Below are 26,078 nucleotides of genomic sequence, written 5' to 3'. Positions count from 1 at the left end.
GCAACAAACAAACAAAAAAAAAAAAAAAAAAGAAAAATAAAAAGGCCAGGAATTATTTTAATGTTAAAAAATAAAATAAAATAAAAGCAGATATGGCAACACTACTAGTAAAGTGGAATACATCACAGAAACCAAAGTCTTTTTGCAGGCAACACTGTTTGGAGAGAGGAGAACACTTGATGGGTGAAAAAAGTGAAGTTCTAAATTATATACAATAGTATCTAAGGGTGGCTTTGAAAAACAGTCTCCTTTAACGTGATTCAAGGTTTAACTTGCCGTTATCTATTGCTTATTTATTCAGATCCATAATAACACTTAGAGAGACGGATGCGTAAAAATGAGACACCGTGGAATAAAGAAAAACCAAAAAAAACAGCTTTTCGTATGAAAACGCCACGTGTACGCGCTTGTCCAATGTGGAATGTACCTACAGTCATTTCATGGGCCGGGGGCTTCTCCTCGCTGCGCCGCTCCGGTAGGAAAACCGGCCGGTCCGGCTGGCAGGAGAGCCAGGACGCGCTCGCCTGCTGGCGATGAGCTCGTGGGAAGCGCCCACAAGCCTCTTATCACCCCAAAACTCGTTTCCAGGCGGAAAAGTCTGACTTGCCCGGCTGTGAACGGACAGGATCCGAAAGCGTCTGGTAGCGAGATGGAAAAAAGGGGCAGAAAGCCCTAATCCTTATGAAGGACGAGACTCAGTTGTTAAATTTTAAGGGGTATCCGATGGCTTTTTCCAGGCACTCTACCAAAGAGCCGGCGGAAAGAAAATCCCTCTCCACTTCCACAAATTTGATGTAGATGGATTTGGGCGACACGCCGGGCTCAACGATGCAGTTCTGAGATAAAAAGGCGTTGATCCCGACCCAATCTTTGCTGAAGGTTTTGGTGTTTGCCTGAAAGTGTAAAAACAGGCACTGCTGGAGAGTCCGGACCTCGGCGATGCCGAGGTAACAGTAGATAATCCGGGCGGATTCCATATCCACCCGGAGGGAGGCTTGCGGCGAAGGGACCTCCAGCTCCCCTTGAGTCTCATTGCCAGGATCGGTCCCCCTGTGCTCGGCTAGCGGGGAGAGGGGCTTCTCGTGGCACTCTTCATAACCGATGGCGTACAAGCCGGGGCTTTTGGGGATCCCTCCCGGCAACAAATACTGGACGACGTTTCCTCCGGTGGGTTTGGAGTGAGCAATAGGTATCCAGTCGATCTCCATGTGCAGCTCCAGGCATCGGGCTTCGCTGATGGTGATCTCCAGGAATTTGTAATAAACGTTTTTCCAGTTCATTTTCTGCACTCTGGTCATGATAACCCGACCCTCCGGTTTTTCCGAGTTGAAATATTCCCGGAGCCGCTTGCCGAGGGGTACCTGCGAGCTGATCTCCGCGTAGTGGTAACGAATATCCTCCTTCCAGCGGGTGTTGTAACCGATGCCGAAAATGGCCAGTTTGTTAGAAAGATGTAGCCGGGAGAAGTCCGTCCAGCTCTGAAACAGCTCCCACTTCAACTGGACCGACTCCAAGATTTGCATAATATTCTGCATGACGTCACGCTTCCTGGAAATTAGAAAACACAGACAGAAGCATAAAGGCATCAGTAAACTGGCGCTGCGAAACCATCCTGGCAACCTGCAGAAAATATTAATCCCTTTCAGCTTCCTCAGCCGCTTTTTAAGCCATAGGTATTTTATTACTATATACCTCCTATATTGCTACGTGACTTTCTGGTTTATAACCCCGCCCCGATGGTTGCTTTTTAATTAATCTCAGCAAAATCACAGAAAAACCCAACCCAACCCCCTTCCAGTATCGGAAGCAAACGCCGATCTCTGCTGGAAATGGAACTGCATGCCAAAAGTTCTGCGGGAGAGAACCCGGGAAAGCAAACGATCGCCGATAAACCCCCAAGTCCAGCTTCCAAGAACGATTTCTGCTCTTCCCAACCCCCAAAAAAGACACAGCGTGGAAACGTCCTTCTCCCACCTGCGTTGGTCCGAAGCAACCGCAAGCGAACACGCGCCCGGCACCACTGAACAAACTCAGTTTCTGGGAGAATAACTGTAAAAAATAATGACAGCCCGCAGTCCGTCACAGACCACCGGAGCTGCAGCCCTAATTTGCAGCTGCCACTCAAAAAGCTTCCATTTCAAATTTACCCCCAAATTAAGTCCAGTGAAAGAGGCTGGAATTGTAAAAACCATAAAACGGTGCGCCAAGCCCCTCCGAAAGGCTCGGTCCCTGAGCTGCATCCCAAACACGGCTCAAGGGACCGACCCCGCAGGGCAGAAGATGCCGGTGAAGGTGACACAACCGATGCGGCCACCCGCTGCGGGACGGACGGCAGAAATCCCTCTGGAGAGCCAATAAAGAAATCCCCGCGTTTCCAAAAGTTTCTTTTCGCTTCCAGTAACGACGCCGGCATCCAAGCAAGTTTCCACGGATGGATTTACGCTTTGCTAAGCCATCGGGAGAGCGCGTTCGCGTGCGCCTGAAGCAAGCTGGAACAGCTTCCTCTAGGATGAATGAGGCAGTTAGGGCGTAATTAGCTAGTAAGGAGAACTACTAATTTTAGGAGTTATTGTCCTATAATCAAAGCTGTAGGAAGATAATGCGACTCGCTTGGTAATAGAGAAATCTCTCTCGGTCCAACAAACGGGATTTAAGTTTGCTCCGTGCAAGCCCTCGCCTGTAGCTGCTGTGCCGCACCTGTAAAGCCGAACTGCAATCACACGGGGGTCCCCACGTGCCCACAAGGACCTTTCCTCCCCCCACGAGGACCCTTTCTCCCCCCACGAAGACCCTTTCTCCCCCCACATCCCACCAGGAGAACATCTTCATCAGTTCCACGTGACACCAGTTTTCTTCTTTTCAAACCTCCCTCCTCTCGCCAGTTCCTTTGCCGCAGTCGCTGACGGGCCGGAGATCAGCCTTTCCCAGCAGCTTCCCAGTGGAGTCCAGCACGAGACTGGTGAGGGACACGGAAGGCTTTAAGCAAGAGCAGATATGACCTCCCTCAAACCGCACACGGAAACCCCTGGGACTGACACTCTGGCAGCTGCATTTCTGCCCAATAAATCTCTACTTGGAGATTCTTCCATCAAATCAACGTAGAGTTTCAAAAAATAGAACAAGGGTTGGGAGCTGCAGACCCCGGCTGTGGTGCTGGAGAGGTCCAACCTCGCAGCACCCGCTCTTACAGGTGTGAACACAACGCAGGTGATTTTGGGAAGGTTCTCCAAGCGCTGGTTGTCCTTTAGGTGATCCGGTACCCACGGGGCAGAGCGCAGGCACCAGGCTCAGCACTGCGGAGCTTCGTGTCGAGCAGTTCCGTGCACGACGGCCGGAGCACACCAGCGCTGCCAACCTCCAAGCTCCCCGGAGTGGGTCCGAGCAGTCCAGGCTGGGACTGGAGCGACAGGAGGGACCACATCCATCCACATGCCGTCTATCCTAACTATTTAGCAGCAGTATCCATGCCAGAAGATTCCCGGACAGACCTTCAGAGGCGTTTTGGCAAGCACACCTCCGCCACCATCGCAGATCGGAGCCTAAACGAGTTTCCAGAGCACCAAGGAGGGGACCTGCCTGGCAAGCGGAGCTGAGTTTGAACCAGGGGGGTTTAAAAACGCCTGTTGCACTGTCAACAAACTCCTGTTCCTTATTTTAAGATACTTCTGAGGAGTCATTTCCACTTCCCCCCGTCTAGCAGCAAGGAGAGGAACACCATACAAGAGAAACCCAAATTCACCCCAAATCCATTTCTGTTTGCATACAAGCACCGCGGCACTCCCGAACCGTTTCAAAGCTTCTCTACAGCTTCTTCAGATGCCGAGCAGCACAGCACGGCTACGTTTGGAAAATGTCTTTTTTTTTTTTTTAGGCTTTTGGATGTTGTGGATTTATTAGTAAAATTAAGGTTTGCATCTGAAACCAAAGGTTTATATGAAAAACGTAGCATTGTTCACCCATTAAGGAAAAGTATAAAATCGAAGAGCTCCCAGGATGGGACACGGCTGTAGCCAACTACGAGGAATCCACTGGGATGGCAACTCCCTGCAACACCCCACAGAGGGTGGAGCGGAGCGGAGCCTCCGTGGTGATAAATGGGAAAAAATGGTCCTCTAGCACTGATAACCAGCCCATCTGGTCCCCTGAGCCAACGGTTTCTTGAGACCTTGCCAAAGTGCTATCCTCTTGTGAACTTTGCCCATTTTAGTATCATTTTAATACCAAAACGCACCTCCACCCCGAAGGCTACCCGCCTCCAAGAAGCGACCGCTCCTCTCCGAGTCTGCGCCTTCCATTTCTTGTCAACTATACCTTTACGTGAAGTGAGAGAAACGTACACCGATCGTGGTAAAAGGTACGTAGGACTACAGTCGCTCAAACTCCACCTTGAAGGTAGAAAGGATGTAAAATAGCCAGGGAAATGGGGAATTTTTGGAGGAGAAGATATCACCGCGAGCAAGTCAAGGGAAACTCCATCTCAGCCTACTGGGATCGGCCGATGGGCTGAGCCTTGCTTCTTCCCCCCTTGGGTGAGATTGACACTGAACACTTTTCTCAGGAATCTTAAAAAAAAAAATCTCTCTAGAGAGTACTCCCCAACATTTATAGCCAGGCTGTGTTATTTATAACCTTTTCATACATTTTATACTTAATAACATCATACTTGCACGTGCTTTCTTGCAGGCAGAAATCACCGGCAATCCAAAAAACCCCATTATATCTGTTGCACAAATAAAACCGCACCGTTTAAGTAGCCAGTTGTCACAGTTTCTCACTGAACACGACCAAACCCTGGAGTATGACAGGACCGAAGGTGAAGACCGCTCTTAGTGCATCCAGAACAGTGATGGTTTAATTTACACATTAAACATGACAGGACTAGTAGTGGCAAATTGGATATCACTCAGAATTTAAACCTTGCTGCACCCAACCTCCCGTTCCGGTGAGGAGAGCTAGAAAGCAAGGGGGTTTACTTTCTGCCAAATTTCTCCATCTCTTGGAGCGTAACAGATGTGCAAGGCCACCTTTGGGGGGGGGACACGGCCAGCGCTGGCGGAGCATCGGGCTGTTTGGTGGCACGCAGCCGCATTCCCCTGCTGTTACACACTCAGCCGACTCGAGACAGACAGCTGAAGTCAATTTAAAGAAATCAGCCCCATCCAAACCCAGAGACAGGAGAAAGCAGCGTGGGTAGATTTTCATTCAACAGAGCTAAGAACCGAGAGAGAGAGAGAAAAAAAAAAAAAAAAAAAAAAAGGGAAGAAAAAAGCCCCCACCTTTATTAATTACACTATAAATACTGTCGCTAAGTTTAGTGCGGCACAAAATAGAGCTGAAGCTCTGGTGAAAAAAATTAGTCACTCAAACTGCTCCTGCTGGGAAGAGGAATAATTTTGCTAGAGATGATCTCCGGCAGCACCTCACGTATGGGAGAGAAGGGCTTTCCACAGGGGGAATCCATCACTTCGAGCCCAGAGTAAGCAATAGGAAAAACAGAATTTTAAAAAGCTCTGCTTTTTGGTTTTAGCATCTCCTCTTCCTGCTTCCACCAGGACTTGATGGCTCGGGGCATCCCGCTGAGCTTTGCTTTCCCAGGCTTTATCCAGCATCTCCACGACTCAGCTGAGCAGAGGTATTACAAGCAGCAAAGAGTCAAACTGTTACCATTATTTATTTTTCAACAGAAAAAAAAAAATCTCAGCTAGCAGAGGGTTTTTACCCTGTGTCACAGGACAATCTCATTGTTCATCTGCAGAAGGTGCCCTAGAGCTGGATTTCACCCTATCGTCACACCACTACCTCCCTGCTGGAGACTGGCCATCTGCATTTCTTTCTCCTCGGAAGCTTTTGCAATTCAAATGAGGAAACACGCGAGACAAGACGTGGTGCAAATTTGTTCTAAGGCTGTTTCCAAACAAAAGCAGACTTCAAAGAGGCTGAAACAGCTGGTTTCAGTGAAGGACCCAGCTCCCCGAGCTTTTTCTAGTTCATCTTCACAAAGCCCGCAAGTGAATCAAACCACTCCTCAAATAAATTGAAAATAGCAGAACAGAGTCTTAAGTAGCGTTTCACTTTTTCAAAACAGTTTATTTGGAGGCAGCAGCGTGCCAAGGGGATGCAACAGCTGAGCCGACGTGGGGAAGGAGCATCCAGCTGACGGACCACAGGACCTGGACGCAGCTTACCTATTGCTCTTCGCTTCTTACACCGCTGACAATTAGGCAGCCCAGGAAATTCTTACACACCTTGGAGGCCAGTTATTTACTACCTGAAGCTAAGGGAGGCAGCGCTGCCCGTGCTAACGTGCCGTGCAGCTTGCTTGGAGACGCAACGCGTTAGGTTTGCTGGTGCGTGATCAGGTCCCGGCACCGGCAAGAACAGCCGAACCCTCGCAGGCAGCAGCAGCAAAGCGAGTTCCCTCCGTCTCTGCAGGTCTGTGGCCAGTTGACAGCGACAGAAGCCTCACACGTGTGTGCTTTATTGGGAAAAGAAGGGCCAGAACAAATTCCAGCACCCAAAGAGCTCAGGGATAAGTTTCCCATAGCGAGCATCTCGGTGGCACTCTCCCACCCTCTCTGCTAGAAAAATAATGTCATGGTGCACATCTGCTCCCGTGGTTTTCTGCAAGCTGCTTAGCTCCAAAAAAGCCCTTCGAGAAAACCCAGGGGAGGGACAGAAGGAAGCAAAAGCAAGATTTTAGCAATACATGTGCTTATAGTCCAGCATTGTCACTTTGCAATTTCTCTGTGTCAATAATCACATCACAAGGTTCAGCAAAGAATGTGAAAGCGCTGCCGCTCCCCCCAATTTTATTGAGATTATTTCTCCCGAGAATCTGCACTTGACCAAGAATGCAGATGAACCGAAGCCCCCCCACCTTCTTTGAAATAAGTTATATGTATTTCAGAACGCTGGCCAAAGAGGTGAAAAAGTTTGGCATCTATCGTCTGTGGCTTTTAAGAATGGGCGCAATTTTACTTTTTGAAGATAATAAATAAATACTCAGCTTATCTTCACATCAGCCATGCTTCCCCTGACTGCTTTTAATCTACTAAGTCAGAGTTTAAAAGTTCCTTGCTCTCATAAAGGAGGGGGGAAAAGCAGTTTTCTGCAAAACTCTGTGTTGGAAGATGCTTTGTGCTTAGACTGAGCACGTAAGATGTGCTTATCACCCGCACGCTTCACAAAATATCCGACAGTTCAGAGACTTCTGTGCACTTTACAGGGAGCTTGGGGAGGGCAGGGGGGAAGACCAGAAAACTCTGGAAGGTCTAATCTACCAAATCTAATCCAGCCGTCCATCTGCACATCAAAACCTGAAGAGAAGATTCAGGCAGTTCAAGCCTCCACCCCAGAAAATTCAGGACTATTTTCTATGCAGCTCCCTAAAGCACACCTTGAAAGGTAGAATTATCCCAGAACAGTCCCAAGAAACTGTTCAAAGAGGTAATAGTAACATTTATCGTGAAAAAAATTATTTTTCTCCATGTCATCCCTGACTTGCTAAACCGAATTTGCTCCGCATTAGCAAAAGAGTCACCTTCAGGTACTGTGAAAATCCATCTGAAGCAAGGAGTTTGATGCAGTGAGGCCATTACAATGAAAACCGCTGCTGCTTTTTTTTTTGTTTGTTTGTTTTGGAGGATATTTTTTTTCATTTAGTTACAGTAAAAAGCCTCTGTTGCATTACTAACCAGGGACACTACGTTAATGTATACCACGCTGATGGCTTCCTACCCTGCAGGAGCTCCTCTTCCAGCGAAGGAAACACCAGATTGATTTTGGATGACTCTACAAATGCCTGTCGGGGATCTCACGTGTGGAACCCACCCAGAGGGGTCTGCGAGCCAATTTGTGACGGGTCACTCCCTCTGCAGAGAGATCTGCAACCACCCTGCACGTTTTAAACCCCCCTAAAGGTCAGAAGCAAGCAGACCCTGGTCCGAGTAAACACGGCACAATTCCTTTCATTTTTTGCAATGCTCTGTGTTATTGTTGGCGAGGCAAGGGACGTTCGCATGCTCAAAGCATTTGAAATGCTCCAGTATATGTCTGATTAAACTGATCCAAAAGGTTACAAGTCAGCTCTGGAAAGTTATAAAAATAATAATAATAAAAAATAACAAGCTTTGGCATGCCTTCCCACCAAGGGGGAGAGATGCATGAACTTTTCCTGCAAGCATTACTCACACCAAGCCAACAGTACACACCACTACTGGGTTGACGCGTCCCTCTTCTCGCTCTTTCTTTCCTCCTGTATTCTCTTTTTTCCTTACATCCAAAGGAGCAAACTTCAGGCAAATGGGACAAAAACCCACCAAAACCCAATCAAAACCAGGATTACAAATAAATCCAAGAGTTTGGCCTCGTGTCATGATACCCACAGCCTGCTCAAACACAGCCCTGATGAATCTGATACGTATTTTATCCACATTTTAAGTCCTTGCATTCATGTAGTAAAGTTCTTGTTTCGTTTGCTGAATGACGAAGCCAAGAAGAAACAGAGTTGTGAAGCTTTTCAGATGTTCTGAGGTAACTGGAATAATGCATAAAGCAGATTCAACTGTATGAATAGTCTTGCACAATGTATTTATAATTATAATCAGAAGTCTCAAATATCCTCCCCTCCTGCACAGCATCCCCAGGGAAATACTTTTCAGGGTAAAACATTCATAAATTACTTACTGTGCATCTTCTGAAGATTCCTGTTTTATCTTTAAAGTTCTTTTTGTGGTAGGCATTTCATCTGAAAGGTAAAATTCCAACACATTATTATATTTTAAATAATGTTCCCGGGCCATTTTTTTTTTTAAAGGCCAAAATTAAACAAAAAAAAAATAAATCAGTTACTTCCTAAGCTAGGCTAGAGTTCTGCACGAGACAGCCCCAGTTCCTAAATCCTGCATAACTGAACAGTGTTGGGGCGTTGGTTTTTTCTCTCCTTGGAAGTGACATGGTCAGTTAAGATCTGCATCTATCTCTGCAAGTGCAAAACCTTCAGACTACAATTCCTGCTATTAAATCACAAATCAATTTAATTGCAAACTACGTTGTTTAAAAAAAAAAAAAAAAAAAAGGGAAAAAGAAAGAAAAAAGGCTGGTCTGCTTTCAATGGTGCGTTTGAAGAGCAAGGACCCGAACAAATGCATCTGTATTCCATTTAGATGCTGTGTGCTAAGTGCTTTTCTCATAACTTCTCTGAACATTACGAATATTGTCAGCCCAAGTGCACGCAAATGCCTCCGATTTGACTGAAGGGAAATGGTGACAAACCGGGAAACCACAGTTTGACTCACTAGAATGAGTCGAACTAGATTGAATTACCCATCGTTTACATACATTTTGTAACACACTCTTCTCCCCACTGTTTCTCTCCCATATATTTCTGACTTCTAAATCCCCTGGGGAAGGAGTCGGAGGGAACTGGAATGCAGTTAACAACCAACTCACATATTTTAACGTTAAACTGTGATTTAAGCCTCTTTCAAAGCATCCCAATTCACCGGTCCCCCGAACACAGGTGAGTACAGATACATGACTGCATCTCCTCTCCCTGTTTCATCCTACAAACCACAACGGAAAAAAACCATCATCGTACCATGAGCCTTTTTATCCAATTCACCTCCTAACTACTGCTTCGCTTGGGTGCCCGTTGAATTTGATAGACTTAAAATTTGATGCTGTGAAAACAACCCCCTTGCTCAGACGATGGAGGAACATGCACCCTTAGGATCAGTGGCTCAAGAGAGATAAATATGCTTAAAGAAACCCACTTCTCCACAGAACTGCTCAGATCAGTGTGCGTTTTCAAGCAAAATGTGGTACCTTGCTCCATGTAACACAGTTCAGTAAGCCACAAGCAACAACCAAGTCTCCAAATTAATTAATATATTGATCTTTCTGCAGAGACACCAGTAATTCAGGCAAGAAAAGCATGCGGAAGAGTTCAGTTTAGGTTTCAATTCTGGAGCTTGAGCTTGCCTTTTTTTTTTTTTATTTAAAAAGGCCACACATCTGGATATAAGCATATTTACATGTGGAAAACATGTATACAGAGTATAAGTGAAGAAGGAGTAACATTCTTTTTTTATAGTCATTGGTATTAATAGCAGCAGTTTGAAGTTCTGTTCATAATTAAAGCCAATGGGGTTTGAACAGTAACGTCCAGGTTCAACTGGCACCCAAGGACCTCCAAAGCATGGCAGCACTGAAAGGGAAAGTGTCTCCCTAATCCTGTGAGGGGAAGTAAAACTGAGGGGAAGGAGAGACAGGGAATGCATCACCTCCTCCCTCCACCGTTTCTGGCCACACAGCCCTTATTTCCTCCTGTTAGGCTCCTTAAACTCAAGTCCTGATGATAAAATACTTCAGGAACCACGGTTTGCTTTTGATGACGATCTGGGGAATTTCCTTCCCTTTTCTCCCCAAGGACATCCCAGCATCTCGAGCACATCATGTCCAAAATGTGGAAGCTGGTACTGAGATATGCACACACCAGATAGGTATGAGCACAGGGCACAGGTAAAATCAGAGGATGAAGATCCTCCAAGGTGGGATTTCTTACCCAATTCCTGTTCACCGGTCTGGTAGCAATGAAGATCCTGACTGTGGTTTCCCCAGTCCTCCTGGGAATACTCCTCCATCGTGCTGCCGTCCGACTCCAGCTCCTGGTACAAGCCGCTGCTGTTGATGAGGACAGGCTGGCAGGGCTGGGAGTCCCATCCTCCCTGCCCAAACACCTGCTCCAGCTGTTCAAACGTGTAGCTGCTTTTCCTCTTCCCAACACCATGCTCCTTCACGCGGCTGTAGCACCTGCGAAGGGTCTAAGACAGAAAAAAAGCACGTTAATCAGGGGGCAACTGGTTGGAAGGACATACATTCACTTGCAGACAGTTACACAGCTGCTAGGCAGAGTTTAGGGTTTGGGTTTTTTACTTGTGCTGATGAGTATTTGTCTCAGGCTCACGAGCTAAATGCAATGCTCCCAAATTAATCTACACCCACCAGGAAGCATTGTACGTATCTGACATTGCCACTGCAGCAATTTAGTGTTAACATCTACGACACAGGACAAAGTTGTGTAGCAGCTACAGGTTCGTCAGATTTAACTTGGGCGATTTATTCTCTTCCCCACGTCAAAAAAATCCCCAGATCTGCTATGTAACGAAGGGGAAAAAAAAAAAAAAAATTTATATAACAAAAATACCAAGAAACCCCCAGTCAGAGATACCAACCAGCCAAGAAAATGCACACCTACTACGAGGAGGAGAAAAGCAGAGCTGGTGTTGTGCCCACAGCTTGGAGAAGGTGAAGCAGGGAGGGGAGAGAAAAGAAAAGAGAAAGAAGAGTCCCCCAAAGCAAAGACGGTCCAACCTTCCTCACTCTGGTAAGAAGACACAAAGGTGCAAAATGTATATGCCTAAACTATTTAGCTAGGAAAATATATATTACTTACATATTTTGCATTCCTTACTAACTCACTCTGCCTCTTGTGAAGCTGCTGAAATTTAAAAGAGGTCAAATCAATAATGCTCCAAATTCCCAGACTTCGATATCAAGCATTAAGAAACAATGCTAAGACGGCTCTGTCTAATAAACCTTTAAAAACAGCGCTGAGGCCGAAACCTCCCACACAGACAAGATGCAAAAGCCTCATCTACTTTTGGGGATCCCTTTAACACCCCGCACCGATGGCTGACGCTGCACAATCGCAAGGCAAAGCCATAGAAGCCTACAATCTCCATCCGTTTTCCCCTGAATCCGGAGGAACACACAACTATTTGGGGGTAAAAAAATAAAAATACATCTTTATGCGCATCCCTCAACGTGGTTTTCATTTTAGCGCCGCTCTACTTTTGAAAAATAACGATGCGCCCCAGGTTTGATGGACTTTGATGGTTTTCAGATTGGTAGAGCGCTAGAAAATATTTTTTTTCATATTAAATCTATTAGATTGTTCAGGTTCTAGCTTGAATGACAAAGCCGCCTCTGTACTTCAAGAGAGGCATTAATCCGGGAAGAGCTAGTCCTGTCACCTTGCTTTCTGGAGAAGGACTGTAACGGACTTTCAAACACATACAATTGCAAAAACCGCTTGTTTTTTCCCCCCAAAAAGCAACTTTTACATCTCCAGCAAGCTCAAACCTACCTAATGCTCCTCATATACTGGTTTAACAGCATCAGCGGGAAAGGAATACATTTCTAACCAGTTTCCTCGTCATATTCAGAGCCCTGGGGGCAGAAGCAAAACTGCTAAGCAGCAAGTCAGTTTTACCCTGCTGTTTCAAAAACAAACACACACACACACACAAAAAGACACACACAGAAAGAACACAAAATAAAAAAAACCCATATAAATACACAGGGAGCAATAAGCAGAGTTATTCAGTGGTTTAAGGTGGAACCTTTCCCAGTTCTGCCTTCACTACCTCTCGGGATAAACAGGCAGATCCTCTTTGGATGGGCACCAGCACATTTTCAGTTTCTGTCTGCAAGCAGGGTAGAAAACAACCGCCTATGTCAACCTGAAACCAAAGACCTGGCCAAGAAACCTGTCAATATTCACCGGATGCAAACCAGGTGTCCTAGCACTTGGGGTACAGATCAATTTGGTTGTTAAAAATTGTTTTTTTTCACTCCCATTTCTCTCCTTTCAGCTCAAATCTCACTGAGCGATACAGGCGAGCTCTTGTTTCGCTCCCAAACTCTTTCTCTAATCCACCCAGGTCAGATTTTCTTGAAATATATTTCCCAAACCCCAGTTCTTACATCTGCCTCAGCTTACCCGTCAGAGTTAACCGCAGATTTAGAGCCTCTAGCTGAATTATTATTAACAGCCTTTAAGCTAAGCAAACCGTCTCCAGTGCAGTTAACCAAAAACCATCAAAACTCTTGCCCAGGCCCTCTCGGGAACCCTCAACATCCACAGTCACTTGCTCCGTTTTAAGCGTGTGCTTCAAACATCTCTCTCTACCGATGGAGCTAGAGTATCTCACGCCAGGTTGCAGTCTAGTAGCAATTAATTATTTCATTCAGGCTGCAAACTGGCTTATTTTACCATGAAAATAACTTGGCATCAAGTCGATGGAGACTAGGACAAGAATTAAAGGGAGCAATGCAGAAAGGGGGCAAAAATAAATGAACAATACTCTCACTGCTCATTAGTCTTGCAAATCAAGAGTACTTTTGAGGTTCCTGCCTAGATGCTTCTGGACCTGGCTGCGTGAGCTATCTTTTACCTCCACTTCTGGCGGCAGATAACCTAAGGCTTGAGTGAGGTAATCTCACATTTGGTGCTTTCAAAAGCACCACAAGGCCTGTGGCCAAGCAGCTGGTGGCTCCTTGGTCTTGCTTTCTGGAGAACAGAGATTCCCCACTAGCTCTTTCTTCTTGGAGGCACTCTCCAGTTTCTCCAACAGGCAGCCCCCAACGCTTCTCTAAGTGATGTTCACCTCTGCATAACACGGGTCAGCTCCATTTCATGGATGCCCACACACTTCTACGTGGCAGGGGGTGAGATGGACCAGATCGATGGTTCTTCTTCTGCGGTCGTTTGCACCTCCCATGATGGTTTTCTTCAGAGACCTTGGTAAGACCTAAATAATTGCTCTGACTTCGGCAAACCTCCCCTGGACATTTTATAGCACTCAATGGTTCAGACACCTTTCTCCCAGCAGGTTATTCTGACTGCCAAGATTTAAGATTTAGGTTTTTCTTACGCACCTCCTCTATTCCTCCTGGTGTCCAGCTCAACTCCTGCTCCGTGGTTCCTAAAGTGCACATACATATATTGATACATACAGACAAGAAACCAGTAAATTTAGGACAAGTAACTGAAAACAGACCTGATAACTGCCCAGTGACTGCACAGACTGGAAGAGACCGAGGCTTTTGCTTATTGTTCTGCAGCACTGCCTGCAATACGAAGACAGATTATCCCGCTTAATTTGGAATTATGAAATCCGAAGGAGGAGACAGTCAAAAGCTCAACGTGGTTTTTCCTCACCATTTCTAACTTACGAGCCCTCATCTTCTCTACAAGTGAAGCCACAGGAGAACTGATCACTCTGCAGGAACTACAGCACGACAATCAGAAACACTGGTCAGAAAAGCCTTAGGAAACGACTTCGAGGAAGCCTGCAGACAAAGTTCTCCTCCCAGCAAAAAATAAGATGAGGGAGAACCACACCACAGCAAGCTTTTTCTATATAACCCCAGAGATGGTCCAACACAAGAAACTCCAGATCCCTGATCCGAGATGTGCTCTTACTCGGGGAGATGCTACAAGCTCTGCAGAGCAGCTGGGTGGCCTACAGGTGTGTCCACTTTAATCTATTTAAGTCAATTAAATGCCCTAGAAGGGGTCCCAATGGCACAGAGCACCACTTAGCACAACATTCAGCTCTGAAGATGCTCTTTTACTTAATGGGAGAGAGAAGTTCTTGGCTTCCCGTCCCCAAATGAAGAACAGCAGTATCAAATAGCTTCCTCCCTCATCGTGCCAGGATACTCACAAGCAACACGAGATGAAACTATAGCAGGGCAAAAGAAACGGCTTCTGAAACCTGGAGTGGCTGTAGGGCATGGAGGGACAACCGGCACAGCGGAAGGTCTTGCCATCTTCATTCCCAGGTTAGATGATGGGAGTACAAGAGAACAGGGCTACAGCAGCTGGACAGCTCTGCTCAATCCGCTAGCTCACGAACTTTCAGGTTAAAAGGCGTGTGCAAGGAGAACATGAGACCTACACAGGGTATTTCTGTGGTCTGTTCAGAATAAAAGAAGAAAGAGAACCTTAAACTCTCAAGAGAGCCATATATCACTGCGGAAAGGTAGCTGAGGATTTCAATGTGTCTCCAACACAAGACACCAAGTTGTAATACTCCTCTGCAAAATACAAGCAGCCCTGTACAAACCCACCCCACCCCCCTCAGACTTTGCAGGTGTGCACTGCAGGAGCTGCTGGACCTTTCTGCAAAGGCTCCAGCCCCACAGGTGGCTGCACATCTGCTAGATCACAGCACTCAGGGACACACCAGCAGTCAAAATAAATCACGCCTTGCACCGAAGAGCAAAGCCTCAATTGTATCCTGATGTGCCCCAAACCCACAGGACTTCCTGCAGGATTTGGCTCTGGCCCAGAGGTCTCTGGTATGGAACAAGGAAAGCGATGAGAATGTCCCGAGAGGAGAAAGGCGGTGAGGGGGAACACAGACAAGTTGATCATCTGATTGAGATAGGAATCAGAGATCTCTCTGGACAATGACACGAAGCAGCAAAGTCACCGCAGAAGACACAGATAAGGGATGTCAGTCAAGGCAGGTAAGCCGTCTGTTTTCAAGTTAGGTTAGTTAGCGAGAGCTAGAACCCAACAAAACACACGCAGCAGATTTTCTACCACTGCCGATTTCTAAATCACAATTAAACGTATTAAAAAAATAAGCTCTTGCCCGGACAGGAATGATTTACAGAAACACTACAGCCAATTGCAGAGGTAAACATAGATGAGGCAGGACTTTGCCAGTGACCAAGAGAGAACGAAGCCAGGGTACAACGAGCTGTGGGCCAGCCAGGTGAGGAAGTCACACAGCGATACGTGGTGCTGAGAGACAATGAACTTCCCCACAGCAGTGGCGGACTGCACCTCACATCTCAAAATAGTCGCCTGCAAAGATGCCCTGTGAGTTGCTGCTATTAGAGAGCTGAGAATAAAATTATTCATACCCTTCTCAGGGATTTGATGTTAATCAGGCTAGACAGAGAGAAGAAACTCTCCAGTATTGCCTGTGGAAAGGTACTTCCACACCTGGGCACCTCCATCTGTCGACGTACTAAGCTCCTGGTTTAAGACAGCACTGGAGGAAAAGAAGAGTAACTAGTTAGAGCTTGAGAAGGCAGGCCAGGAAAACCTTCTGCCATGCCCACACCCACCACAGCCAACAACTTTTGGCTCTGTGAAGAGTTTCCATGGGATGGATGCATCCCACAGCCGGAGCCTGGCTTCCAGAGATGCATGAGTAAGGTTCAGCCTACTCCTGGCATGACCTGCTCTAACCCGTTGCTACTTACTTTAGAGCAATGAAAGCCACACTTCAGTAGATTGTCTTGCTTTCAGAAACACCCAATTCCTAAAATCAAACTTGAAGTTTCACACCTCCACTGCGATCAGGACAGACATCTTTATGCCACCCACAAAACCTTCCTTTCAAGGAAAACACGAACTGCAGCCGTGTAGACCAAAGAGGTCCGAGATGTCCTCAAGAGGTCACATCTCTGCTATCAGCAAGCCACAAGAGACCACACAGACTCAAATTCCTGCTGGTTCTCACTCTCACATGAACAAGCGGAGCAAGGCCAGAAGCCCCTCCAGAAGATGAAAAGCAGCACAAACCTTCCCACAAGTGGGAGGGAAAACGCTCCTCTCCAGAACAAGCTTCAGCCGAGTGGCATGAAGCATCAGTGTGGGTGGCACCACGGGGCAAGCTTCTCATGCAGTTCAGAAAGCTAAAAACTTTACAGACAACAGCATCCTAGTAGCGTGTCGCTGCCAGTCCTGGGGCTGAGGGTCTCTAGAGGAAGGTCCATGCCACTTGCCTTCAGCAGTGCTGAGAAAATGTCACCAGTGGAAAGCAATACCTAAATCCACAGGAAAAGCTGGAAGTGAAATACCAAAGGTAGCTTTAGCTCCAATTTTCACCAGGACCAGTGGTTGAGGGTTGGTGACTAATGAGACCACAACAGTTCGGAGAGCATCACCTACTCGGCCCCCAAATTTATACACCTAACAGCACGGACCATAACCAGGGAGAGTCATAAAAGTGAACCTGCCTCTGCACTGGTGCTCAAAGCTGTGTGCTTTCACACCAGCTTCATTCCGGTGAGCATTTCAGGTGCATCCAGTCACTTCTGAAATAATTAAAGTCCATGATCAACCATCCAACACCTCCTGCACTGTTGCTGTTGGCACTCTTCCCTGATGTCAAAACAGCCTCTGCAATAACTGATGCTGATGGGATGTCCAAAATTTCTGCCCTGCCTGCATGTGCTGGGCTAAGGGCAAGTGATAAAAATCGGGAGGAGGATTTTTAACACCTTCCCAAGTCAAAGAGCATGACAGGGAAAAATTGTGTGCTCCCACACAAAGATTTAATGTTCATAAATCTCCCAAACTGAGATTTAATGTTCAAGTTTAACAAGTTTGTCCTTCTGCAATGAGATCCTGGCCATCAATCCTTTCTGCCTCAATGACATATCCTGCCAGCTCGCTCCCAACTCCCTCTGGGAATCATTTTGCACCCATGCAATGAGCGCTGGCCGACCCAGGTACACCAGAATGACCAGACGAGAACATCAGAGACGCACAGCGTGGCTGGAGAAGCTGCTGGACAGTGAAGACACTAATCCTGCATGTGCAACGTGAGCCAGGTTCCTACCAGCACAACACTGCTCCACAAATACCCCGGCTGAAGAGAGTGGATACAGCTGCTCTGCAAGAGGGTTTGCTCCACATGATGCTCATCTCCCAGAGATGCTCCTCTGCTGCAGCCCCACAGTACGTCCAAGAAGGAGTAAAACAAATAAATCTGTTCTTTGTTACTGAAAAGTTTAGTTTTTTCCAGCTTATACATGTCAACGGAAAGTTGCTCCAAACTACCGGGGCCCGTGATACCCTCCTGTGAGAAGCTGGGCTGCTGGAGAGGATTCAAGAAATGACAAGAAACACCCAGCCTGGAAAAACCAGCACATCTTAATCTATTTAAGCCAAAGAAAGATCTGGAGGTAACCTGAACGCTGCCTGCACACACTGCAGCCGGTGGAGCTACCGGGACAAGGACCTGTGCCTGAGATAACAAACACAAGACAAAGACAAAAGGCATTAAAAATAAATAGGAAGCAAAGCTGTTTTGAAGGTGGGCAGTTGGCTACGAAACATACTGATGCTCCATCATTTGAGGTCTTCCAATTAAAAGAGAGCCACTCTGCTCAACACCATTGGACCCAATGATGAAATTCTGGGTGAAATCCCATCTCCCATATCACACAGGAGGTCAAACTAGATTACAGCAAGCATCACTTCTGACACAGTCTAGTTAGCGCAGCTTTTCCTTCCTTAAATCTTGAGTGAAGTTGTTTTTAAAATTAGATTGTTTACATTGTAAAGCAGCTGAAACCACAGCCCCTGTTGTCATTGCTTTACATATGGCTTAAAGCAAGAAAACACCAAGAGCTGATACTCAGGTGTAACTTTTCACTCCTTCCCATTTCATGTGGGTTCGTGGCACTCCCTTCTCCCCTTTGTGCCCGCATTGTCTATGAGCGCTTAAGCAGTGTCTTCAAGGTATTTATTTTTCCTTTGAAAAATGAATGACATGCTTAGCGGACAACCACAACCCCGCAGAATCCTCCAGTCACTCATCCAGGGCGAGGAGGAGGTCACTACATACAGAAAATCCAACACCAGGGGAGGGGGTTTGAGATCAGCAGTGAGACTCACGAATTCCTGCAGCCAGGAGTTAGATGTTGAAGCTGCTTCTCTTTGAATCAATGCCTTGGCATCAACTCCGGGGAGAAGCAAACAAATTTCAGTGACGCTCTCACCAAATAAAAGCAGAAGCTGCATTTCCGCAGTAGCTGAAGAACTGACATGTTAAAAATGCCCCTGAATTAATTTTTACAGTCTTCTGCCGCTGAATGGCAACTTTTAAGGAGGAGGGATTTATCTCTGCTTGAGAAAGGCTCGCTAGCCCCAACCGCAGCCAGGGAATCTCTAGCACTGAAACACTCTCGCAGCTCAGCTAAGCAAAGCGCTGTCAGGAGAGCGGGTCTTTGATTTCTTTCTTCCAGGAAGAAAGATGCATACAACAGAAGTAGAAATTCTTCCACGGATTTAAAAAAATGCCTAAGATCCGGTATTGAAAAAAAAAAAAAAAAAACAACCCACAACTGGAGCACATAAATTCAAGAACACTCCTTTAAAATAAAGCAAGACTTTGTTGCCTGAAAATTCCCCTTGACTCGCACAGCTCTGCACTCTCAGCAGCAACTGTAAAACCTGAGCTCACCTGCACTTTCCCAGAGTATCCCCCTGCCACTGCAGCCACGTGTGAAGGCTGGAAGAGGATGAAACGATGATGTCCCGGCGTATTACCCGATGGAAAGCGATCTCAAAGAACACATACTGCATATGTCGACTTTTGGCCTTCATACGGCAACTTCACAGCATGAGGCGACGGCTCATTTTTCTGTGGTTAAAAGCAGCTCGAGTTAACAGCTAACCTCCCGCTCCCTGGCTGATCCACCACCACCAGGCGAAGGGCACAAAAATCAGCGCACAAGTCTGGGAAGGGTTTTGCCAAATATTCCGTTGCCTGCCTCAAAACACCAGCGCTAAGGTCAAACCTTAAAACTTAAAAGGCTCTCCACGCACTGCTGCAGAGAGGCGACGAGTTTCAGGATACACAAACCAGGCTAAATCCTTCACCGGGAACATACTGAGGAAACAGGAGGAGGGCTGGATGAAAAGCACGTGCGCTTTTGTAAATTACTCTAACGAGAGCTCTGCATCAAAGGGACAGTCAGAATACATTGCTAAACAAGCAAGGATTAAGGATACAACTTGACATGCCAGGATGAGGAAAACTACAGAGCACAAGACAGCTTTTCCAGGAACCTAACAGGCAGAAATCGAGACGTTTCAATCCTCCTGCAGCTCCCAGTCACTGAGCTCACCAATCCACTGACCTCAGAGCCAAGTCAGAGTCATGGTCTCTTTCCAAAGGAAGAAACCAGCAAAAGCTGCTGGAACTGTTACATGTGAATCCCTAAATTTGAAACAGACACTTCCAGAGCGGCTCAAACCCAACAGCAGTCTCATTCCCAGCTTGCAGGCCAGCACTGCTTATGTGCAGAAAAGCACATGCAGATGTTAAAGAGACAGACGAAAATCTGAACCGGGACCTTACTTTGCATCCTGTTTGAATTAGGAGAGAATGCATCTATGCGATACAACTGGAAAACTTTCTTCTTCGGAGTTGACTTTTTCCTTTCCAGCTCATTTCTAACTCGCTCTTCAAGATCTGGCAGAGTCCAGGGAAGGCAGGTGTCCCGAAGAAAGCCAGTATCGAGTTCTTATCTAAAACGCATTTATAAAAGAAGTTGAATCCAATACGGTTTAAGCACGATTTACATTTATAATACATCAGCAAAACCTTCACACTACTGTCCCTTGGTGGGCATTAAGTATCCTACAAAATCATGGAAATATGGAACATTACGGGTAATAAATGGGATGATGCAGCTATATGCTCCTTCATCACCATCTCCCCGGTTCTATTTTCAGCTCAGACAGCTGACAGTGGAGGACCACGGAGTACCTGTGACCTCCTTGTTCCAACAGTGTGTTCAAGTCGTCCTACTCTGTCTTAGAGATGACTTCAGGCATTGACCCTCCACACCCAGAAGCGATTTTCACTCTTGGCCAAGCTTGAGAGCCAAGCAGCCGATTCCACCTGGAATCCGACAAAAATTGGAATCTTAGGGTTGGGAGAAGCTACCGCCACTATCGTGACAATCCCCGTACGAAGGTCAACTCTTGGCTCTCACAAGAAACCCCAGCTTTCAATGAGCATTCATTTCACAGCGATTCCAGTCAAAAAACCTACGGGGAGCCCAAAGGCTTTGAAAATGACAAACATTTTTGCTCCTCCAGATGAAGACCCCCATGGAGGGAAATCCAGGATATGCAAAAGCTCAGGTAGGTGTAGGGCACCGGACACAACTGATGTCAAACTGTTCTTCACCCGGCAGATGGCCCGAGGACAGGCCAACCTGTGAGTGACCACAGGCACAAGACAGCACACAGATGGAAAGCGGACAACTCCCTTCCAGCCAGACCTTTCAAGTGGACGTTACAGTACTGAAGAAAAATCCGCCCTGATGTACTGTGTGTTGATCTAGAAACACCCAACAGGTCTGCTCTCAGAGCTGTTGCAAGGTGACAAATACAAGCCTTGAGGTCTTTTATTCCCTCTGTGCTGTTTGACAGGTGCGTGATGTGTGGTTCTTTCAAGCTTGAACATTTCACGGGCAAAACGTGTTCAAGCATCACTTCTTAAGGGAAAGGGGGGAATTGTCCTCTCCAACAAGCTCACAAACCGCTGGGAGGACGGGATCTTCCAGCAGTCACCACAACGCTTGCTCTGGCCCCAAAGCAGTCACAACCTGCAACCAGCTCCATCCAAAAGCATCATCTGAACTGGAAAAGCTAGCTCTGGGCTGCTTGAGTAGCGAGACCTCTCCTCACAACCTGCTCAGCATCCCCCAAAGCATTGACGGTTGCAGAGTCTGCAGCCAGAATTGGGGTAGTGATCCTCTGCATTTGCTGCCCAGACTCCCACCACAACCCGAAACCATCAGAGTCTTGCGGACAAAGACAAACCGCCTCAAGCAACTTTTCCACCGTGCATCAGCCTCTGGCAAAGCCCAAAGTTTTACAGAACCAATTTAAGCAACAAGCACCTTGAAAGCCTCTGAGAAAACAAGGGGCTCAAAGAGGTTTCACGGTGCAACAACATTCCTCTCAAAAATATTTGGATGCATTCAGGAGAAATAAATCCCTGAGCAGCAAATACGTGGAGTCAATGAGATGACACAAGGGAAAATACACTGAGAAACTAAAATTTCCATAGGAAGGGCATTTGTTTTGACCAACTACTTGAAGAGATGAAGGCTGTTCTAATGAACAGGGACTAGAGGGCGAGTCTCTCACTTATTCCTGGGCATCCTCGATACTGCAGAATACCTTAATTCATGTATTTTGCAAATCAAAACCAGCCTGGGCATATACACCTGCAGAATCCCAGCCTAGTTGGGCTGGCTCAGCTGTATCTAATGGATGAGAAGAGGAACAGAGAAACAAACAGCCTCACTGACCCCTAGCAATAACAAGATACTACTTTTTTCACTGATCGGTATTTTAAGCAGCTGCATGGGCAGGGAAAAGGGGAAAATAAAAGCCGGAGGAAGCTTGGAACATTTAACTTGCCCTTCCAACCTTCATTCACATTTAGAAACTGAAACCCCACAGAAATTCCCACCCCATTCCATGCCCCTTCCAAATATCTCCTCTTCAGAAAAGCAGGATGCGTGGAGCGGCTGCTCCCAAGATGGACACCAAACCCAGCCTTTCCCTTTTCCCCAGGGAACGATGCAACTGGAAAGATCCCTCTTTAAAACCTGCCGCCAAAGGAAACGCAGCCCATCAGGCTGTTTAATGCAGCTCAATTATTAAAGGGGTTTCTGAGACTGCAGCACGCTCTGGTGCAAGCCAGGGGAAGACGTACCCTGTTAAGCAACTCCAAAGCAATGGAGGGAGCCACAAGTGTAAGAGGGCAACCAGAGGCCAAGCCACCCATCATCACTGGATTAACTGGGAGCCCCCTTTTGCAGCGGGGGTTCAGGGAGCAGCAAGTGCCACCCTCTCACACGCAGAAGATGCTGGAGGACGTGTAAGGGGGGTGAGTCAACCCATCCAAGGCCACAGTGCCCACCACACTCGGGGCTGAAGGAGGCAACCCAGGGGATGCAGCGCCCAAAAACCCAGGGGAAATGATGCTGCTGGGGGCTGTCCACACAAGCTGTCCACAGACGGCTGGGACGCTGTGTCCCTCCCCCCTCAGGACCAAAGGATGCTGCCTCAGCCCATCCACGGAGGAGCAACTAAGTGGCTGAACCCAAAGGATGCAGCACTTGGGTCTGAAAGATGCTGCTGGAGGCTGCAGGTGTTAGGGGTTAACCCACAGGATGCAGCCCCCAGCCCACTCCTGGCCAGGAGATACCAACTGGGTGTTGTAGGGAGCCAGTGCACTGAGCCCAGAAGTAGGGTGCCCTGCACCCAGGGACACAAAGGCTGGGCTGAGCCCAGGGGACATCCGCAGCCAAGGCAAAGATGCTCCAGAAAACTGCCTGTGTGGGGAAACCCTGACCGGGTGCGCCCAGGAGATGGGCTGCCCCACACCCAAGGCCAAAGGATGCTGGGGAAAACTGCTACTGTGGAGAGACCCTGAAAGGCTGCGCCCTAGGGACACGGTGCCCCCAAACCCAGGGCCAGAGGAAGGGCTGAGCTCAGGGGACGCCCACAGCCACGGCCAAAGGAGGCTTCAGGGAAGATCCTGAAAGGATGGAGCTCAGGGGACGCGGTACCCCCGCACCTCGCGCCAAAACCCGGGCTGAGCCCTGGGGACACAGCGGCTCTGTGACACAGGATGCTCTGGAAGACGGCTGGCGTGGGGACACCCCGCGGGGTGATCGCACGGATGGGCCGCGCCCCCCCCCACCCCAGGGCCATAGGACGCCCCGGGAGATGGCCACCCGGGCCAGCCCCGCCCCGCGCCCCGGGGACGAGCCGCCCGCCCCCCGCCGGGGTACCTTGATGCGCTCCCGGCACTGGGAGGGGGTGCGCTCGTAGCCCAGCTCGGCCAGGGCGCGGGAGACGCGCTCGTACATGGCGGGCCCGGGGGCCTTGCTGCCGAAGACGGTGCCGGCGCCCTCCAGCTGCTGGTACCGCGCCTCCACCAGCCGCTCGTTGCCCCAGACGGCGATCAGCGCGTTGGTCTCCGCCGGCGTCCAGGACATCCCGCGGCAAGCGGCGGCAGCGGCGGCGGCGGCGGCGCCGCCCGGCGAGAAGGAGACGGAGGGCGAGGCCCCGCCGCGGCCCCCCGCCCCGCCGCCGCCGCCCCCCAGCCCGGCCCCGCCGGCCGCTGGCCCCGGCCCCGGGCCGAGAGGGGAGGCGCCGCTGGGGGTGGAGGGGTCGGAGAGGCTGGGGTTGCCGTCGCTCAGCGCTCCCGGCGAGCCCGGCGACAGCACCTCCATCTTGGGGATCTTCAGCGGCGGCTCGGCGGCCGGGAGCTGCGAGGAGCCGCAGGACGCCGCCATATTGGAGATGCCGGACCGAGCGGGCGGAAGTGACGCGGGGCTCCCCCGGCGGGCGGGACTTCCGGCACGGCCGCCGCGGCGGGCGGGGCGGGGCCAACGGGGGCGGGGCCCGGGGCGGGGAGGGAGGCAAGGGGCGTGGCTTGGGGCCAGGGGGCGTGTCCCGCGGGGCCAGGGGGCGGGGCGTGCTGCCGGGGGTGTGGTCGTGAGGGAAGAGGCGTGGCCAACGGGGAGGGGCGTGGTTTGGATGGAGGGGGCGTGGCCAGAGCGGGGCGGGGCTCATAGGGTGAGGCCAAGGGGGAGTGGGCGTGGTTCTGGGAGTGGGCGTGGGCCCGGGGCTCCGTCCCGCGGAGTCCCCATAGGCCCTGCGCGCTTAGAGCCCACGGACCCCGTAGGGGCTGGGAACCCCACCAGGGACGGCGGCGCCCCAAACCCCTCATAACCCTCCGGGCCGCATGCGCCTGGGGGCTGAGCACCCCCCGAATGTGGGGCTGAGCATCCTCTAGCCCTGGGCCTGAGCACCCCCCGAATGTGGGGCTGAGCATCCCCCAGCCCTGGCGCTGAGCACCCCCGGATGCGGGGCTGCGCACCCCTCACGTATAGGGCTGCCCCTCCCCAGGCACTGAGCCCCCCAAACAGCAGGGCTCCCCTCGCCCTCGGGGCCCGGGGGGGGCCACGCCCGCAGCTGCCCCCCAGCCCCGGTGCCGGCCCGGAGGGAGCCCCCCCGCCCGCCGAGCTCCCCGTTACCGGGGCTGCGGGGCGAGGTGGGGCAGCTCGGCGGGGGGTCCCGGCCCCCAGCTGCGCCCCCAGCTCTGCTTTAAGCCGACACTGACAAGCGCCGATGAGATCTGATCCCCCCAAGCTCCCCCCCGCCCCCCCCCCCCAAGCAGCGGGGATGGGTTTGGGGGTCCTATGGGCCCCCCCCCCCCGGCTTGGCATCGCGGTCCGGGCTCCTTAATTAAACGCTTTAATTAGGGCCATGTTGGTTAAACAAAATGGGGGGGGGGTGCGGAGAAAGGGCAGGATTAGGGGGGGCTGCCCGCTCCTGCCTGCTGCAGCACATCTGGCAGGAGAGCGGCCGGGAGCAATCAGGGGCCGTAATTATCCCCTTCTAATTACGGGGATTAGGGGCTGGCGGAGGTGCGGGGCTGCGGCGGGGAGGGGGGGGGGCGGACGACATTAACCCCCGCCTTACCGGGCAGGGGCCGGCAGGCTCTTTGTCGCCGGCTGCCTATCCCCAGGGGGATGTCCCCAGTGCCAGCCCTGGGACCCTCCCCAAAGGGGTGGCCAGCCCTGTGTCCCCAAAGGGATGTCCCCACTGCCACCCCTGTGTCATGTCCCCAAAGGGACGTAGCCACTGCCACCCTTGTGGAGTGTCCCCAAAGGGTTGTACTCACTGCCACCCCTGTGGAGTGTCCCCAAAGGGATGTCCCCAGTGCCACCCCTGTGTCCCCAAAGGGATGTACCCGCCGCCACCATTGCCACCATGTCCCCAAAGGGATGTCCCCAGTGCCACCCCTGTGTCCCCAAAGGGATGTACCCGCCGCCACCATTGCCACCATGTCCCTAAAAGGATATCCCCACTGCCAGCCCTGTGTCATGTCCCCAAAGGGATGTCCCCAGTGCCACCCCTGTGTCCCCAAAGGGATGTACCCGCCGCCACCCTTGTGGAGTGTCCCCAAAGGGTTGTACTCACTGCCACCCCTGTGGCGTGTCCCCAAAGGGATGTCCCCAGTGCCACCCCTGTGTCCCCAAAGGGATGTACCTGCTGCCACCCTTGTGGAGTGTCCCCAAAGGGATGTCCCCAGTGCCACCCCTGTGTCCCCAAAGGGATGTACCTGCTGCCACCCTTGTGGAATGTCCCCAAAGGGTTGTACCCACTGCCAGCCCTGTGTAATGTCCCCAAAGGGATGTATCCACTGCCACCCCGTGTCCCCAAAGGGAGGTATCCACTGCCAGCCCTGTGTCATGTCCCCAAAGGGATGTCCCTACTGCCACCCCTGTGTCCCCAAAGGGATGTCCCTGCCACCACCATAAACCCAAAGAGATGTGCCCATTGCCACCATGTCCCCAAAGGGATATCCCCACTGCCACCCCTGTGTCATGTCCCCAAAGGGATGTACCCACTGCCACCCCTGTGGAGTGTCCCC

General features: G+C 49.8%; 1 protein-coding gene across 35 annotated transcripts; it reads right to left on the bottom strand.

The window, feature by feature from the left end:
- Positions 1-37: 37 nt before the first annotated feature.
- Positions 38-25,403, bottom strand: MSANTD2 (Myb/SANT DNA binding domain containing 2). 35 transcript variants are annotated; one of them, XR_013923993.1, is made up of 6 exons: positions 23,425-25,403; positions 13,845-13,914; positions 13,723-13,769; positions 12,149-12,278; positions 11,456-11,500; positions 10,733-10,823 (listed from the first exon to the last, which is right to left on the bottom strand). XR_013923993.1 is itself a non-coding variant. In XM_080366490.1 (5 exons), the coding sequence occupies exons 1-5, from the start codon at positions 23,929-23,931 to the stop codon at positions 696-698; spliced, it is 1,725 nt and encodes a 574-aa protein (XP_080222616.1). In that variant the 5' UTR covers positions 23,932-25,403; the 3' UTR covers positions 38-695. The 35 variants fall into 35 exon arrangements, 17 of the variants coding, with proteins under 17 accessions (XP_080222616.1, XP_080222618.1, XP_080222605.1 ...); XR_013923994.1 differs by having other exon boundaries at positions 12,149-12,275; XR_013923995.1 differs by having other exon boundaries at positions 12,149-12,231.
- Between the last annotated feature and the right edge of the window lie 675 nt (positions 25,404-26,078).

The sequence above is a fragment of the Falco punctatus genome (genome assembly GCF_963210335.1).
Source record: "Falco punctatus genome assembly, chromosome: 16".
NCBI lineage: Eukaryota > Metazoa > Chordata > Aves > Falconiformes > Falconidae > Falco > Falco punctatus.
This window is presented reverse-complemented; position numbering and strand designations above follow the sequence as displayed.